The sequence below is a fragment of the Nyctibius grandis genome, chromosome 8 (genome assembly GCF_013368605.1).
Source record: "Nyctibius grandis isolate bNycGra1 chromosome 8, bNycGra1.pri, whole genome shotgun sequence".
Lineage (NCBI taxonomy): Eukaryota > Metazoa > Chordata > Aves > Nyctibiiformes > Nyctibiidae > Nyctibius > Nyctibius grandis.
The window spans coordinates 45,093,029-45,110,593 of NC_090665.1; the positions used below are offsets into that span (position 1 = coordinate 45,093,029).

Genomic DNA, 17,565 nt, shown 5'->3' on the forward strand with positions numbered 1-17,565 from the left:
TGCTTTTTTCTCTCTTCCTATGGTACCTAGAAGGTATGTTATCCAGATGGCTGAACTATGGTTGAACTCCCAGTGACTTTTTAGTATTTTGTTTTAAAAAATGTGGGTAAATTCAAAATGATGTACTCCCTGCTTGCTAAAGACTTGTTTTGCCTTGCCCTGCAGCACTGTCCTCAAAATCCTTCTCACTTCCACTGTACTAAATTAATGCCCTGAGTACTGAAATGCAAACCAGAGCTGAGAACTGATCACAAATTTGAGTCAAGCTCGTATTTCCCCAGATTTCTTACCTGAGGGTACGGCAGCAGTGCTGAAAGGTACAGAACCAAACATGTCTGTACTAGCAGGAAGTGACTGGGATGAAGATGGGATAAGGGCATCACCTGGAGTAGCAGGAGTCTGCAAGAAGATGGGAATAAAATACAATGATGACATATCAGCTGCAGCTTCTGCAGCACATATTTTGCTGTCACATCCTCTGTAACTCCAAAAATACAGGTTTGGAGGGAAGAAAGAGAAAGAAAACAGAACAGAAAGATGTATAAGGAAAGAAGCAATACAAATAAGAGTATTAGAATTTGTTGGAATAAGAGTATTAGAATCTGCTGGAGACAGGAGAAAAAAATAAAGAAAATGAGAGACTTTGTACCAGAAGGAAAAAAAAAAATTGCCTGGAATACATCACATGCAAAATACTGACATCATTTCTTTCTCCATAACATACAGACTTGTGATTCTAGGCATTAGGTGACAACCAGTAGAGGCATCAACCAAGGCATTAACATAAGAAACAGTAAAGGCAAATGAAGCATCTGTAGGATTTAAGGGAACGTGAATACATACTGCTTCCAATTAGCCAACAGGACCAGAACCATAGGTCTATATTAAAAGGCAAAACCAAATCTAATTGACCAAGCTAATGATAAGCAGACAGGACTTTGAACATCTAGTCCCAGACATGCTCCAGAACACCGTGGAGATCTGAGGCTGCTGACTTCGCAGCGCCTCAGTTTTCTCAGTATATTCATACTCTGCTACAGCTTCATGTAAGGTTCAAAAACTTGATAGGAAAATGATTGTGTTTTCATTTTTATGATGCAGAAAACCATGTTGAGAAAATTTTCTTTACCCTCAAAACACATTCAAGCCTCTCTCTCTTTACTGTTTTGTCTTCCTTCCTTTAACAGGAGTTCTGGGATATGTGCTTGGTGGAACCAAAGAGACATGATATATAAGGCTATAACTGGATCTTCCTGCTGTGCAGTGGAGAGACAGAGTGCACTGAAGCATGCACCTCTGATAAACACCAGGGAAGGAGATCTGCAGCTCAGGTTATATCTTATGTGACACCTAGCCCTGCATCAGGAAAATAAAAATTGAAGATATTTTTGCACATCATCATGAAGCAGTGACTCCACATTCAATTTGCTTCACTTTTATTTTCTTGCAACATAAAAACTACTTTGAAATTCTCCCTACTGGAATGGCTGATGACCTGAATTGTAAATGTGCTCAATAAATGTGCTGTAAATAGCACATAGAAAAATGCACGGTTCCATTTCCCTGGATACTCACTGGGGGAGAGGTTACATCAGGAGGAGTGGACATGTCCCCAAAAAGCTCTAGTTGGGTAACAGCCTGTAAAGAGAGGAAAAAAAAAAAAAACATTTCCATTTATCTTTTGAGGAAGAGAAGAAATGGTGAGTTAACTAGTTACAACTTGTAAAGTTAACTAGTAACAGCTAGCAATATACATCCCCCACAAGCCATGTAGGCTTCAAATGTCAAGTCCTATATGGAGGAAGCACATGGGTTCAAGCTGTGGGATCTTGATATTGCTGATGGACCCAAATAGCCAGCAGGTGACCCTATAAAATGATTCTGTAGGGGATTCTCCACCATAAAAAAAATTAATAAAGTGTGAAAAAACTATCCAAAATGGGACTGGATGGATTACTGCTCTGCCCTTAACATCAGTGAGCACTCAAGCATGATTTATGGCCAGTCCTTTTCCCTGGCTCCTTTTCTAGACCCCTATTTTAAGGTCTTAAAACACAGCAGCAGACTGTGGAAGTGACAGAAGGATACAGAAGGGAAGGGCTTTTAAAGTGCTCCCTGATTTCCCCTTGCCCATGGGACAGGTGTGACCTGGATAAGTGGACTTGAAGAAGGACACACAACTGGTTTATTTTAAGTTTGTAGCTCTACATTTAACTCATGCTAGAAATGTTTTCTCGGGGTGTCCTTCAGTTTGATCTCAAAATAGGTCACCCATATAGGTCTCACTCAACTGGACCAGAAAAGAGAAAGCACTTTCATAATAAGGGGCACCTTGAGTGACTGAATCAAAGCTCCTTCACATGTCCTGGAGTAAAATTACTCTCTTCCACCCATCTGCAAATCAGTTCAGCTGGAGTCCATGGATGGTAAAGCATGGATCCCTTATAGCTCTGCAGGAAACCTAAAACCCATCTACCATCCTTATCAAGGTGGCTATTCTGGAAGCTTTAATGGGAACTTGAGAACTACTCCTTCTCCACGACCTTTCTTCTGCTTACTGGCTTTCCTCTTCCCTGTATCATACTCAATCACACCCACACATGTGGGATGCCACAATTCTCATTATGAATGAGATTTAATGCAAATCTTAATTCAGTTCATTCAACCTCTTCCCCAGCTTATGCACATAAAACTTGCAGCCTCCTATCACACAGATAGGTTTGAAATTCAGTTGAGTCTTGACCTGCAAAGGCAGCCACGTAGCCCTTTGGACATTACCCACACTGGCTGGTCAGTCTTTACAACCTACCAAAGGAGCAAGATAGCCCTAAAATTTTTTCTTGCCCTCAACCTTCTATTATAAATGATCCTTTAAGAAATAAGACTATCTTTCCAAGTATAAGACTTTGAAATTATTATATATTTTTGCAATCCAATCTCTGTTCCTACACACAAAAGCAATGCTACAGTCACTTAGACCAGGAATTTGTCTAGCAGCTTAGATGATTCTCAGCTCTATGTCTAACAATGTACCTAGGGATGAATTATTTCACATTTCCTCACATCATGTCTTATATTAAATAGATCACATTGCTTTAGTGCTATGACAATATATTTTCTTCTTATGGGCTTATATATCCCCTTAAGTATCTGTGTGGAAATGGAAGAAAGAAGAAAGAAGAAAATCCATGTTTTCTTCAGGGTACACCAATTCTAGTGTACATTACTAAAATACTGCTAGAAGTAGCTTCTGCAAAAAAAAAAGCCTGTAAGTCAATCTGCAGTGTGTGCAAACACACTAGGCAAGCATTGTTAAAATGCCCAGAAAAGCTGGAATAATGACAGCAGCAGCACTCGTTTGGAAATCACTTCAAGCCTCCTGGAGGCACTACTGACTCAAGAGATGCCAAGTGACACCGAATCACTGAAAGAGCCACTTTCTTCTCATCTCTCCAAATTGCTTGTTCAGCACCACCCCTAAATCTGTACTTTTCCTGCATCACTGGTGAGCTTTTCACTGTTTTCTCCTCTCTGGCTCGCTAAGAAATAGCGGGTGTCCTTTCGAGGAGGCCATGAGCAAAGGCTTCCCCAGTGCTTCCATCCCAGGTGAGGAAGCAGGAGAGCAAGTGTGCAGGGCAACACGATTACACAGACCAAGAGGAAGTGTCTGTAAAGTCATACATTTTTTGCAGAAAAAACATTATACATTCCATATCAATACTGAAAATTGATAGTGAGTACACTTTTGAACTCAGGATTATAGGGTATGTATTTGAAAGGTGGCAACTCAGATTTCTGTGCCTCAATACATCTGTAAAATGGGAATAATAATGCTTTTCAGAGTGCTTCAAGATGATGGATCTTTAGAAACTCTTCACAGATATAATTCTGTTAAAGCTCTTAAACTCTGCAGGTGGATTTCTAAACAGGCAGCTGGAGAGAGTGACAGGAAAGCAGACTTCACTATTTGTTGTAACAAACGCTCATTCACAGTATTCCCCCAGAAAAAGGAATATATTTACAGGGGAATTACTTCTTACAGAATAGCAACCTTATATGCAACAGGAGCTACAGAACTACATCAGAGAATGTAACCAGAAATTGCGTGGGAACACAACTTCCCCATTTACTTACGAGGGACACCTTTAAACAGCAACACTTGGAGGTGGGATTTTAAAGTCCCAAATGGTTCCGATCTGGATTCTGGATCTAGTTTTTTTTCTACAAGCCAATTCGCAGCCTGAATAAATGAATGCATCTTCTCTGATATAGATGTAGTTTTATCCACTTGCAGCATATGAGATTCTGGACACCAAATAGTTATCTTTTATTTTTGTGATTTCACCGTCACTACAGATCTGATTTCACCCATTACACTTTTTTAATTTGTTCACATCTGATATTAGCTACGTTCCACTGAAGTGAATCCCAAGTTGAACATTTTCAAATTGCACTATTCCTACAGATGATTTCACCTATATTTCCTTAAAACATTTCTAATGTCACGACCTTACCTGAGTGACTGAAACAAGATTTTCATCAATGTCCAGCAATAAGTTTCCATTCTCCAGCTGTAAAGCATGATTTATGAAATGAAATGAATGATTTATGAAAATGACATGAATTTCTGAGCATGAAAATAATAACCTCCATAATTATTGACTCCAGTATTGAAATGAAAACCCTTTCCATCTTGCAGTGAGCACAAATATGAAATCATGCAGTCAAAACAGCGAGTTCCAATGCTGCTGGGATGTGGGGCAAACATACACTTTATTTGTGCTAAGTCTCGCCTTCTGGTGCATAAGGCAATTTTACTGCTTGCATCATAACTATTTATTTTCCCAGATATTTATTAATTCAGCAATAAGCATACTTAGTGAGCTCTGAACCTGCTTACATTAATAGAACTTTTCACTGACTTGGTGAAAGAAAAGACTTAACATCCTCAGGAGAAAAAAAAAAATGAGTTTTGGACAACAAAAGCTCTAAAAGCAAGTATTTGCAGAAAAACACAGTTCTAGTTAAGAGGAAGCTGTAAGATCAATGTAAACATTTAAGATGAATATTGTTTTTCTAGTAATTTTTAAAATTACTTACATAAGTCAATTCAAGTTGTATTTAAATATATAGTTTGTGTAAATATACATGGGAGTATACTGCCCACACATGCATACATATCTCCATCCATCTACATATTTAACACAAATTATCAGTTCAGTGTCCTCAGGATGACAAATTTCAGATAACTTTTATTGTAGTGTTGCAGACTTTATTTCTTAAGAAACAAACATAACAGCAAGTTATCGAAAATCGAATCTTAGATGACTGAGAAGCTTCATACAAGTCACCAGCCATTAATCCAATGCCATCTTAAAACAAAGAAGTTTCAAAATCTCAGAAACAGCCTTAGAAGAGTTTTTCCCCCCCTCATCTCATCACAGACTTGGGGGGGGGGGGGAAAAAGACTGGCAAAAGGCGAAGCTAAAGGAAGAAAATGCCACCGTGCACAACCAGGCAAGACCCCAGTCCTGTACCTTCCTGAAGCTGACTGCCTGTTCCTCCAGCCCCAGGCAAGGAAAGTGTGAAAAAAGCTGTGTCCATTTATGCAAAGAACTCCACAGACCTTGAAAACATTCTTAAAATGAAACCAGAAGGGTTTACACCTTCAGAAGGGACCAGTTTTGGCCAGTAGTTTATCACTTTTTGTTGTGACAGGCCCCTCTCGTTTAACCACCCATCCTGCAGCACGCAGGGATGCAGCTCGCGGTGCTCTGAAGCGGATCCTGCCCCCACAGCCCCACCGATAGCTCGGTGAAACCAGCTGAGCAATAACCACGTCTCAGCACAGAGGAAACGTGCGCGGCATTCAATGGACCATTAGAAATTCCCACCTGTGCTACAGCAGGACCTTGCAGAAAACATTTGCCCAACATGTCACGGCACGTCCCCAAGTGCCCAATTATCATGTAGCACTTGAGCTGCATCTTCCATTAGCTCGTGTTCTGCATCACACACTGGTGAGGAGACACGTCCTAAGGGTGACATATCCCTGGCTATCAGAGCATGGAACAGCCTGTAACAGCGACCGTGCCGAGGCTGCAACACGGCTACTGAGGGCAGAATTTGGCCCTTCAAGCCTTCCTCTGGTTCAGCTTTTCGATACAAAGTGCTTAACCTTGACAGTTGAAGTCAACAATCCTCTCCCTCCTTCCCCAGTGCACGACAGACAATAACCAGAAGCCTGGAAAGATGCTCCAGTCCTTGGTCTTTCTCTAGGATTGCTGTCTGTGGATTTCTCTGCAGAGTGATGTAAAAGCTTGCTTTCATTATTCAAAAATGCATCTCCTTGAATATGAAAACCCCCCTACAGCTTAGTCAACCAGGAACACACCAGTCACTTGTGACCAGCCACGCAGACTGAGGCGGAGGAAAGAGTATTAATCCTTGTACCATGGTGACATTAAACCCATAATGAAAGCTCCATCTTTCTATACAGGCATGTGAGGCATATTGTAAATCTTTTTAAACATGAAATATGTAAATCTGGCTTCTTAAAGCAGCAGCAAGCTTTTTAAACCACTCCAGCCAGTAATGAAATTCCTCATGATAATTTTCACTATTCACTAAAGAGAAAAACATCCAAGAGCTGGAGAAAAACCAAGGGTACAGAAGCAATGATAAGAGATAAGTAAACTGCAGCTTTAATAAACCTGAACCAAAAAAGATCCACCTCCACTACAGTATTCCCTCTGATCACCAAGTACTCCAAAAAACATCTTTTCTAAGCAATGCAAAAGTTCAGATTTTAAAAGGGAAATCTGAGACAGGCCTATTGCACTCACAGGAGCATGAAGCACCTTACTTCTTTCACTCCCATATACAGAACAAGTCAAAATATTCAACTTCTGTTACTCAATTTTGTTTTACCAAAGGCAAGGGATCCGCACTGACTTACAGCATGAGAAAACCTACTTAATATTGCTATACTTTTGCAAACAACATGATGAAAGTAGTGTTTTACAAAACGTAGTTCTGAAATCTCAGAGAATGAAGCAAGGATGGTGCCTAAAAAGCATGAAAAAAATCCACAGTAATTAACTTCTACTATGACACAGAGCTCAGCAAGTAAAAAAAGAGTATGAAGGATATTAAATATAGCAATTAACCAGCAATTAGTAATTAACCTTTGAGCTGGGTATTAGCTATTCAAATGTTTTAAGAGAGCAGAGGGATTTAAACTTGGTTTCCTGCACGCAGGGTAAGTGCCCAGCCACTCGGCCCAGTAGACAAGAGGGATCACCCAACCATGCTGCCTCTCTGCATTTCCAGTCCCCTTTTTCTAACATGCATTTTACATTGGAAGTCTAATGACAAGTCAAAGGGTTAGTCAAACTAAAGATTTTTTTTCTTATTTTAGTTGAAAATGTAAATATTTTGTCTATACCAAATATTTTTTCTGATGGTTCAAACCTTTATTTTAATTAAGCAAAGCTTCAGTTATTTGCACAACCTCATACAACAAATGTTGATATTACTATGAGCTCCACGAGCTGCAAGCAGCTTGCTAATTAACGGCAAGTCATTCTAAAAAACAATTAGAACTATAACGAGGGAGCACGTCAGAACGGTGACTAAACCGATCATCAGTCAAACCACATCTAGTAGGTTGAGACACACTGGAAACATCCAACAGACACATTGTTTTCCTGTAAAACTACTGCTGGATTAATGGAGTAGCATAACTCAACAAAGAATTGCTCAATTACTTCCTAATTAAAGAGAATACACTGAAGAATATGTGTGTGAAGAAAAAATTGTCAATGCCTTTGCAATCTACAACCTCCTACAGATCCTAAAGATCCTCAAATGCCGTAACCTTTCTCAGTCACAGAGGTAACGGCAGCCACGACGTTACCATCAACCCAGATCTACACAGGTACAGCCAAGCACAACCTTCTAGTCGTAAGGCTGCTGCGAACACATAAGGTGATTCCCAACCAGTAGAGGTCACACCAGCAATGTGGGCTGCCACAAAACTACACTGATTGATTTTTATCCAAAATACACGCATTTGGGCTGCCGTCACTTACATGGGGTTCAAATCCAGTGCTCAGAACCCCGCGGGACATGGGAACCCTCCTGTTTAAAGCTTCTCTTTTCAGTTTCATAGGGTAACTCTTACTTGTCAGGAGCACTCTTCTTCAGGTAATTCTCCTCCTCTGTATTTTTATCTGAAGTAATAAACCCAAGTACTGACTTTGGTGTGAGGTACTCAACTACAGGGTAGCCTTGAGCTTCATCACATTCACCAACTGCCCAGTTTCCCTTGCTTGTTCACTGGGAAGTGGTGGGTACGCTGGCTAAAAATGCTGTTAGTCAACCCTGTGCAGCTAAGGAGGTGGGATGGTTGACGATAGTTGACATAACAGATTATTGAGGAGTGTTTGAGTGAATTGCTTCACTGTTGCTCAATAGCTGCCTTTAAATTAAGGATCTCTTCATATGATCAAAACATACGCTTACTCATTTGTTTATTTTCTCTCTTCATTTGAAGGGAACTTAATTCTGAATTCCCTGCTTACTTTAGGTATTTACTCTTACAGGAAAAGGTATTTAAAATGTTTCAATTACCGCTTTTCTCTGACAGGCTCTAATAAATCAAGAGTCCAAAAGAGTGACTCTAGCTTAGAGCCAGACCCATGCTGCTTCCAGGCAACACAACACCCAAGATAATTAAACTTCCCAGAGCACAGAGGATGCTGGTGCAAAGGCCCCAGCCACACGATCACCTCCTCCATATCTTCTCCAGACCCCACACGGTGGGTTCAGAGAGCATGGTATACACCATGGTATACACCCATCACATCACATGTATTTAAAAGAAATGCTGTAAGTCCAGAAATACGACTTTGTCGTTGAACTAAACACTGAGGCTTTCAAAATGGTGATGCAAGCTACGAAAGCTGTTGTAATTTACATTTACTATGTACTAACAGGCCCTGACATCTGTCTGCTAGAAACATAAGCCTGGCTTTAGATTTAAGTACCTTTACAAATATGTGCAATTTATTGCATGCTGCTGATGCAATGCAAAGATATTAAAATTAAACATATTTTTCTATCCAACAGAAAACTGGAAACAAAGGGGAAGAGCAAAACCTTCCAGCTGACACAGTGGCAAAAGCCAGCCTGCACCAAATTTCACTTCAGCATGAGGAAGGGTGTCCCAGCAGGAAAATCAGGGACCAATGACAAGTTGCTGGCTGGTTTAACATCAGCCTCGGCCAGGTTTCCATCCAGAGTTATTGCCAGACACATGCATTGGCATCAGTGGCATTTCTTGCCTGAAGATATATTTCTGAAAGTAATGCACCTTTTGTTCCCAGTGCGTAGCTCCACCAGCTCGCCCTAGGGAAAATGGGAATGAGGACAGTGGCACAGGACATGGTAAGAGCTCAGACGGGGAAAGATGAACTCTTTAATGTCAGGGGACTGTGGCACTGACCGGGCGGCACAACGCAGACAGCCTTGGTCACACATGATGGTCTTCTTTAACTGCAGAATGGAGAGACAAGCGATGGCGAGAATGCAAACTTCCACCTGGAAGCAAAACTCCACTTCTAGACTGTGACGGCAGAGAATTAGAAATAACCCCAAATTTACTATTTTAAAATACAAGGCACAGTTATATTGGTCTAATGGTTTTCAAAACGAGAGGCGACTGGAGCTATGACCAAGAAACAAGTTATTTCTACCTGCATTATAGAATACCATGTCATCATGGTACTTTCGAAACCTTGAAATCTCCCGAGTTTCAGCAGGCAAAAAAACCCGCCAAGACCTGTATATTTCTGTACTTAATAACACAGGATAGCACCGAATGAATCTGCAAAAATCTACAACTTCTCCCCAAACACGCAAAATACACACAGCACTTCCCCCAGATCTGTATTCCCTTTAATTTGTAAACGAGCACCAAACTGTGCAACTGATATAATTTACTGCATAGAGCGATACAGACTGAGTAAAGCTACAAACTTCACTACTCAGAAAGCAGATTGTGTGTAAATAAACGTTTCAGCAAATTACTACGAGTTGCAGGGCTCTGAGCAAAACAAAATGTAGTGAATCAATATAACGTGCAGCTGTCAATGTATCAGCAGCCATCAGATAAAATCTGCATCAGTCATATTGCATAAAAGACAAAAATTCACTATATGTAACGGAACTTTATCCCACAATCAATGAGCTAGACCTATGGTTCAGCTACACTCTCTTTTCTCCACTTTGGAGAATACTGAAAGGGCTAGACTATCACCCCAGAAAATGAATAGGAATCCAGGTAAGTTTAGGAATGCAAATACACATGAAGCCATGAGGTGTGGGACCTAACAGGCTGCACGACTCTAAGCACCCACTGAAATTCTTACCATTTATTTATATCTCCCGAGTTCTGTATTAAAAGTACAAATCTAAACTGGCATACTAACACCCACACCACCTATATCCAACAAGATAATCGTGTCACCAGGACAAAACCCGCAGTTTTTGTTTGCTTCCTTGTTTCTTGCTGTTTGTACAGAGAGAGAATGACAGAAAACTGACCAAGGGCAGTGCTGCTGGATTCCAGTTTTCCCATGCTCTGGGATTACGTCCCCAAATCCTAAAGGATTGCACTGGGGAGTAAAGTAAGTTCAATGCTTTGATAGCATGTAATTATCCTGCTGGAGGCACAGGGTTTAGGATGACATTCAGGGAACGGTATTACAAAGGCAGGAACGGAAAGCCTGCTAGCAGGACAACTCCTACGGATTAAAAAGACCTCAAGATGTGGTCCACAATATCAATATGACATAAAAGAACAATTAAAACAGGACATTTTATTCTCATCTATGAAACAGTATTCCTGTGCTATGAAAACCCGCTACTTGACATGCTAGATATAAAATTATGGATGGACTGAAACCAGAAGTTTGCATGGGCATATTTTCAATGTTCAGAAACTATCCAGATTAAGATTCATCATCTTAAACAGTCTGTGCATTAACAATGGACTAATTCCAACATTCCACCGCGCTCCAGATTGGTGGAAAACATATTCTGAACTCAAGTTAACAGCTTTCTGAATGTTCTTGCTCTATCTGGCATTGCAACAACAATTTTTCAAGAATCAGTTGAAATATCCCTAACTTTGAGCTCAGGTGCCAAGACCTACATAAGCCATGTATAGAACACAGATGAAGAAACCTCATCACTTTATGTTACAGATGCTATAATCTGGGAAGACTACGGAAGAGGACCTGGTTTCTGCTTCCTGTGGCATGAAAATTTTTATTAAGGAGTAAACGACAAAATATCCCCAGAAAAAACAGCTTAAAAAAAAAAAAAAAGAAGGAAAAAGTGGGAAAGAGACATGGGGGTTTGAGCCAAGTCTCAGACCCGGCCTCTCACCTCAGCTGAAGCTGAACAGAGTCTGCTAGTGAAAGTTCAGGTGTTTAAGTGGTTTTTGCTGTGGATTCACTCCAAACTACCAGCTCCATAGCTGTTCATGTCAGTGCTGAGTGGGTAAAAGGCTTTTATTCAGAGTTTTTACTTGCATTTCACACAGGTATAAACAGAAGCAGAAAGTATAAAACAGCAGAAGAAGAAGCCCATGGGTCATGCTAAAAGGAAGGAAAAACCACCTTGACAAATCTCAGTGACGTTTCACGATGTTAGAAGCAATTAAATCACAGCTAATGACAGACCTTGACTGGTAACACACATACCTAACGCAAAGTCCAAACAAACCAGGTGTGTCAGCTACCTGCCCAACATACCCAACCTGCCCCAAGGCGTCAAGGGATCTGCCTCTCTTGCGTCAGCCAGACCTGACTGAATGCGGGACCCTCTGACTCCAAAGGAAGGAGGAAAAACCCCACAGATACTTGTATCTTAAGACATGACAGTGCAATGTGAGCAACATCACTGGAGATCACCTAGCGACATCCGCCGCGATTGCCCAGAGGATAACACGGGGCAGGTGATGCAGGTCGCAAAGGGGACGGTACCCACACAGCACATGGAAACAAATGGCTGATGTGTGGAGAGGCTGCTAGAATAAGGGCCTCCTGCTACAGCACAAGTCTCGCTCTTGAAGACATGTATGTGACAACATCATCTCACCTTCAGGGCTGAGATGTTACCTTTGGCGTGGTGCTAAATGTTTCCATTCTAGGCCAGCAGTAGTATCAGAGTTAATACTGGTACTAAATCAAAAGGCAAGCTGAGAGGAGGAGCACATGGAGCAGAGGTGTTTCCAGTGCTGCACAAAATCTTCTCAGAATAGTTAATGCAACGTCTGCACTAGAGATACTGGTATATGCATCCACTTCTATCTAAAAAAATAACAACGGCCCACTAAAACATCAAAGAAAGTCATGCCACAAGACATCATCATAACAAATTAATGTATTTTCAAACTTAGCAACAACTAATTGTGTCTGTTGAAAACGCATGTCCCACACTGCAATGTTAAACCTCGTACGTAGGGTTTAATTGAGTGTAACTAACTCGGGGCGTTTGAACACAGGTGTCTCTCTTAGCAAAGACAAATAAAAACGCACGGCTTTGCAGGCACAGATGGTCAGAGACTGGGTCTGTGTGCTCTCTTTCTTCTTGTGTTTGAAAATTTGAGCCTGAAAGCATGATTGTGGAGGCTGAAGTCAACCTCACCAGCCTGCAAGTTGTTTCTGTAAAGCCACTGATGCAAACTTAGGGAAAAGACAAGAGTTACAAAGCTCTTCTCCAGACCAAGTGTCACAGAAAGAATTGTAGAGGATGGTGAGAGTTATCTGGAAAGCTGCTTTGAACTACTTCGTTGCCAGACATTTTGGTGTGTCATTTCTCCAGGGACTGACTTTCCATGCGAGCTGGTAGAGCCCAGGGCTGTCCATGCCTCCCAGATGACCCCAGGCACGCTTCCTCTGACACGAGACCTGCACAAATCAGACCTGCAAATGGCACTGTAATCCCAGCCAGAACTAAAACTGAGCTTTCCCAAATACAGCTTCCTAGTTCAGGCAAAAGGATCAGGCAGCCCTTACGGCTTCTAGACCTGAGCATGCTCAGGTCCAGCCCAGCTTCATCTGCTCCTCCCATGCCTTGGCCCTAAGGCAGCCAAGTTACCTCCTGTCCCTTCCACCCTGTTTTGTTAATATTTCCCACGTAGCTGGTACTAGCCGGATGACTGCCTGCATTGTAAGGCATCAGCTACAATGCCTTGAATCTTTACACAGCAGTAAGACGAGTTGTTTGAAAGCCTTCATAAAATTGTAAGCAGATAGTTTAGACATTTTGATAAGAAGAGAAGATTTTATTGTGATGTGACTGACAGTCTTCGTGAAGGGTGTTTACAGTCTGACTCCTATTACTAAGAACACCATGACAGGTAGAAATTGATGTGGATGTATAATGGGGAGAGATGGGAAATTATGACAAAAAGAGCTCATTAAGCATTTCACTTTTTTAGAACAGTTAATTTCACATACAGAACCACAATTTCTAACTGGAGCGTGTACCACTTAACACAAGCTCTTTGGGGTAAGCTTGCTTTCTTTGTATGGCTTGATGTCTACTCCCAGTGAATGCAGAATAGGAGAACTGGTCTAAGGAAGGAGCAGAGAGAAAATAGGAATAAATACAAGAAGTGTGAGTTGATACAGAAGGAGAGATACCAGGAGGATAATGGATCTCATGAAAATTGTGTTTGGAGCTGAGCTGCATGCCCGACAGAGGAAATCTACAGGAGACCAGGATTTGCTGGGAAGGGATGCAGCAAAGAGATGGAGAAATACAAGAACTACATCGAGCAAGCAATCTTTTCATCCCAATGTCAGAGAAGTGACTTGGCAACCAGCCACCACCTGTAATTGAGTTCAGTGGGTACGTTCAAATTCAGAGATCCGAGACTCATTCCCTTCCGCCTCATTTGCACCGTATTTGCATTATTTGATATCAGAGATCATGAGGAGTCACACTCTAAAGTACTTCGACACCTTCTGACAAATGGCCTCACACAATGGCATAGCATTGTGTGAGTACATCTGCTGCCTCAATGCAGATACAATGTTGGATACTTCTGCTTCATGGCCCTACCAGCAAGATGCCACAATGGGATCCCATACGGACAGAGAAATATTTGTCCAAACGGTTCTGGTTTCTTAGGAAGCTGTATGTTACCGAAAATCAGAATGAATTACACTTCCCAGTTTCAAAGCAGCCTTTGGAAAAGGGATTCTGGCTTTTAGTTTTTACACTGTGGTAGATCTCACCCCACCCAAGCCTAACTATTTAGAAGTTATCATACCTGAAGTGATTTAAAATTCCTCTGCAGCAATGAAAGAACGATGCCCAGAAGTACACTTATTTCCACCTGAGAGGGACACCTCATGTAGTCAGGATGACCTTCCCCATGAAGCGGCTATTTCTCTCCATTGGCTACAGAGAGTCAAGGGTGGAGGGCACCTAGATGACTTTTATGTGCGGAGACTAGAGATAACTTGACTGAGAACACACCAGAGGAAAACAATCCCAAGATAGAAAATTAATCTCTGTCCAGGGAACGTGAGCAATTCCGTTTGAACTCAAGGAAAATTTGCTGCATTTTTATTAAGTGTTGTATCTATTGTTGAGAGACCTATGAGGAGCTACAAAAAATTTCTCACTTTATTCATCCATTATGAAATTAATGAAAGCAAGATCTCCTAATAAAGGAAGTGTCCTTATATGTTTAAACCAGGTAGATGAGCTAGATTATTTGCCCTCAGATTGAATTTTAGAGGTTTATATAATAATGACAGCAATAAATTGAAAAAAAAAATTAAGGCAAGTGTCTCAATGACAGAGAGTCTCAGATGTGGAAGGGTGAGCAATAAATCAGAAGGGCAGTGGAATATTAAATTGCTAATTTTAAGAGCTATTGCTGCTTTTCTTTTTTTTTTTTAAATACATACTAATAAAAAGGTGAAAAAAAATCTCAGCTACATACTTCTTCCTCTTCTCTTTTTCTTCATAAATTAAAGTACCTAACTTGTTTGGAGAAAAAGCTCTAATCACTTTAGATTTAACCATGAAATAGCAAAAAAAAAAAAAGTAGTCCGCAACCAGCTTCAACGGAGATGACAGATTAAATATATTTGATGATTACAGAGTAGGTTCCACATGCCCTATATCTCACAGTCGTTCTCTTTACCAGGACAGTCTAATACCAAAGTGTCTGCAGACATGATTGCAAGAGTACTGTACATCCAGTCACACTGCAACGACCTAAATTACAGACTATACCCAGAGTAAATTTGAAACATCGCTGAAGGAATAATAGAAAAGTCACAGAAAATATACAGCGGAAGAATTGTAACACTGAGCTATATGAGTGAAAAATCTATAGCGATTCCGTGTCCACAAACACCTTAATTAGTTATGCACCATGAGTGATTTTACTAGATGTTCCCAGGCAACCCGATGATGCCTCCCTCCTCCCAGTGGCTTATCATGAAATATTTATGGCAAGTTTTGTTTGTTTTTGCAAACCACAGAAGTGTCACAATTCAGGCCCCCATCCAGGCCCTCCCCGGCATTTATCTTTTTTATTCGGCATCTCAGTCTCCATGCTCAGCCCAAGCTGTGCAATTTACCACAGCCTTACGTGAAAGGAGTCTGAGTACAGGCATTTTTCCCATACTTACGGCAGACTGAAATTCCTAACCTTTTCCTTTGTTGCTATTCTCACACAAATCCTCAGAAATACTAATTTTCTTGTAACCAACGCAGTTGAACAATTTCTCGATGTATTTATAGCACAAATTTCTATTAAACAACATAACCCACTCCTCAGCAAATGCATGCCTTGTTGCTAAGGCATCTGTAACTCCATGTCTTCTCTCAACCACTTGTTACCATTCCTTATATATTCTGGGGATAAATGCTTCACCTCTTCAAAACGCTACTAGACAGAAAGGGAACGGTGCCATTTGGATACAACAGCATATTACCCCTATTTTTTAATAGTCTACTGTCCATGCAAGGCACAGGACAGAATGAATTAAGTTGACAGTCTATATTGACCCTTAGCCTCTTGTATACTTAGAGCACTACAGAAATAATACATAGCACCACTGGGAGGAAATCTCGTTGTGCTGATTACAGCCCCAATAACCAAGAAAGCAATGCAACGCATAGAGAAAAATTTCTGCCACTCAGGAATTTGTTGAGAGAGGTCTTTTTGCACACTTAAGCTTGATGTAGGTCCTTTCAGAGTTTCCCATCTCTGCCCTACAACTCTACAGTCCTTACTAAACTACAATAGAAGTTGGTTTTATTGGAAAAATAATTGCTTTTCTATGGTGTGTTGTAGGTTGGATTTTGATGTAACTTGTTTGTTTGGGTTTTTTTTTTTTCCAAATGACAGAAAAGTAATTCCAATGCAAATTCCCATATTTTTGGCAACATTTGATTTGAAGCTCCTTATGAAATCTGTACCTATCAGCACACTGTATTCACCAGGAAGTCTTCTGAGAGGTGTAGACATTATAGCCACAGAAAATCACTGCAGAAGTCACAATGTTCTGACATACTTTTTCCTAACTCTGCTTCTCTTGACCTCCGCTCTGTTCAGACCTTGTTTTCCCCCGCTGTCTTACTAAACCAAGCTCTAAGGAGCACAATATGTAAAGTATGGTCCTCAGAGCACACGGGAGAAACGCAGCCCGTGCTCACTCAGAGTGATAAGCCTTGTATAGCACTGGGTAATAGAGGAACCCTTCTAACCCAGGCAGCAACCATTCATGCATTAACATGCAGAAGGCTCACTGTTGACTCTTAACCACAGATAACATTTATAAATGGTGACTTGTCACAAGAATGAGTTGGAAAAGACAGAAAGGAGATTTAAGTAATGAATGAGATGGATGTAAGTGACGTTACAATCCTGGTTACTCTGAACCAACCCAATCAACCCACAACAGATCACTGATAAAATTCCCATCACAAGGAATGTACCAAATGTTACATACAATAATGGGAGTCACAGAAGCTAAGAAACATCTTCTTTACTGCATGTATATAGGGAAGATACTTACACTTACAGGTTGACTTTTTGGCACATCATAAACACCTTCCTTCTTTTGGCTGGTAGGAACCTGCAATAGCAAATGAAAACAAAGGTCATTATCCAAACAAGTTTGATGAAAAATTGAAATCTGCAACTGATATTTAAGTACAGGGTAGTCATTTAATACTAATGAAATCAAGGGTGGCTCCCTTTTCATTCACGTAGTAACATTAATGGAGACAATACTGAAGAAATAAAACCTCTATCTGAATTTTTTAAATCCTAAAGCCCAGTAGTGTTCAGAAATGAGATTTTCAGTCTCAGTTAGGTTTGGTTACATTAAGTTCAGAGGCACTAGGATCTCCTTCCTACTTAATTGTTTTTTTCATTTTACTTGGGGGTTAGAAGATGCACATGGAAGTCATGATCAGGTCAGTAGATCATCTTCCTCCATGGCAGAGATCCAGAGTAGA

General features: G+C 40.7%; 1 protein-coding gene across 1 annotated transcript in view; it reads right to left on the bottom strand.

Moving 5' to 3' along the window:
- The window catches only part of DAB1 (DAB adaptor protein 1), a 345,879-nt gene that overhangs the window by 13,668 nt on the left and 314,646 nt on the right, over positions 1-17,565 (bottom strand). Inside the window, exons 8-11 of the mRNA XM_068406705.1 lie at positions 17,121-17,180; positions 4,515-4,571; positions 1,576-1,638; positions 291-399 (exon numbers count right to left, since the gene is read on the bottom strand). Of these exons, the coding sequence (XP_068262806.1) occupies positions 291-399; positions 1,576-1,638; positions 4,515-4,571; positions 17,121-17,180 (289 nt within the window). The remainder of the gene's footprint in view (positions 1-290; positions 400-1,575; positions 1,639-4,514; positions 4,572-17,120; positions 17,181-17,565) is intronic.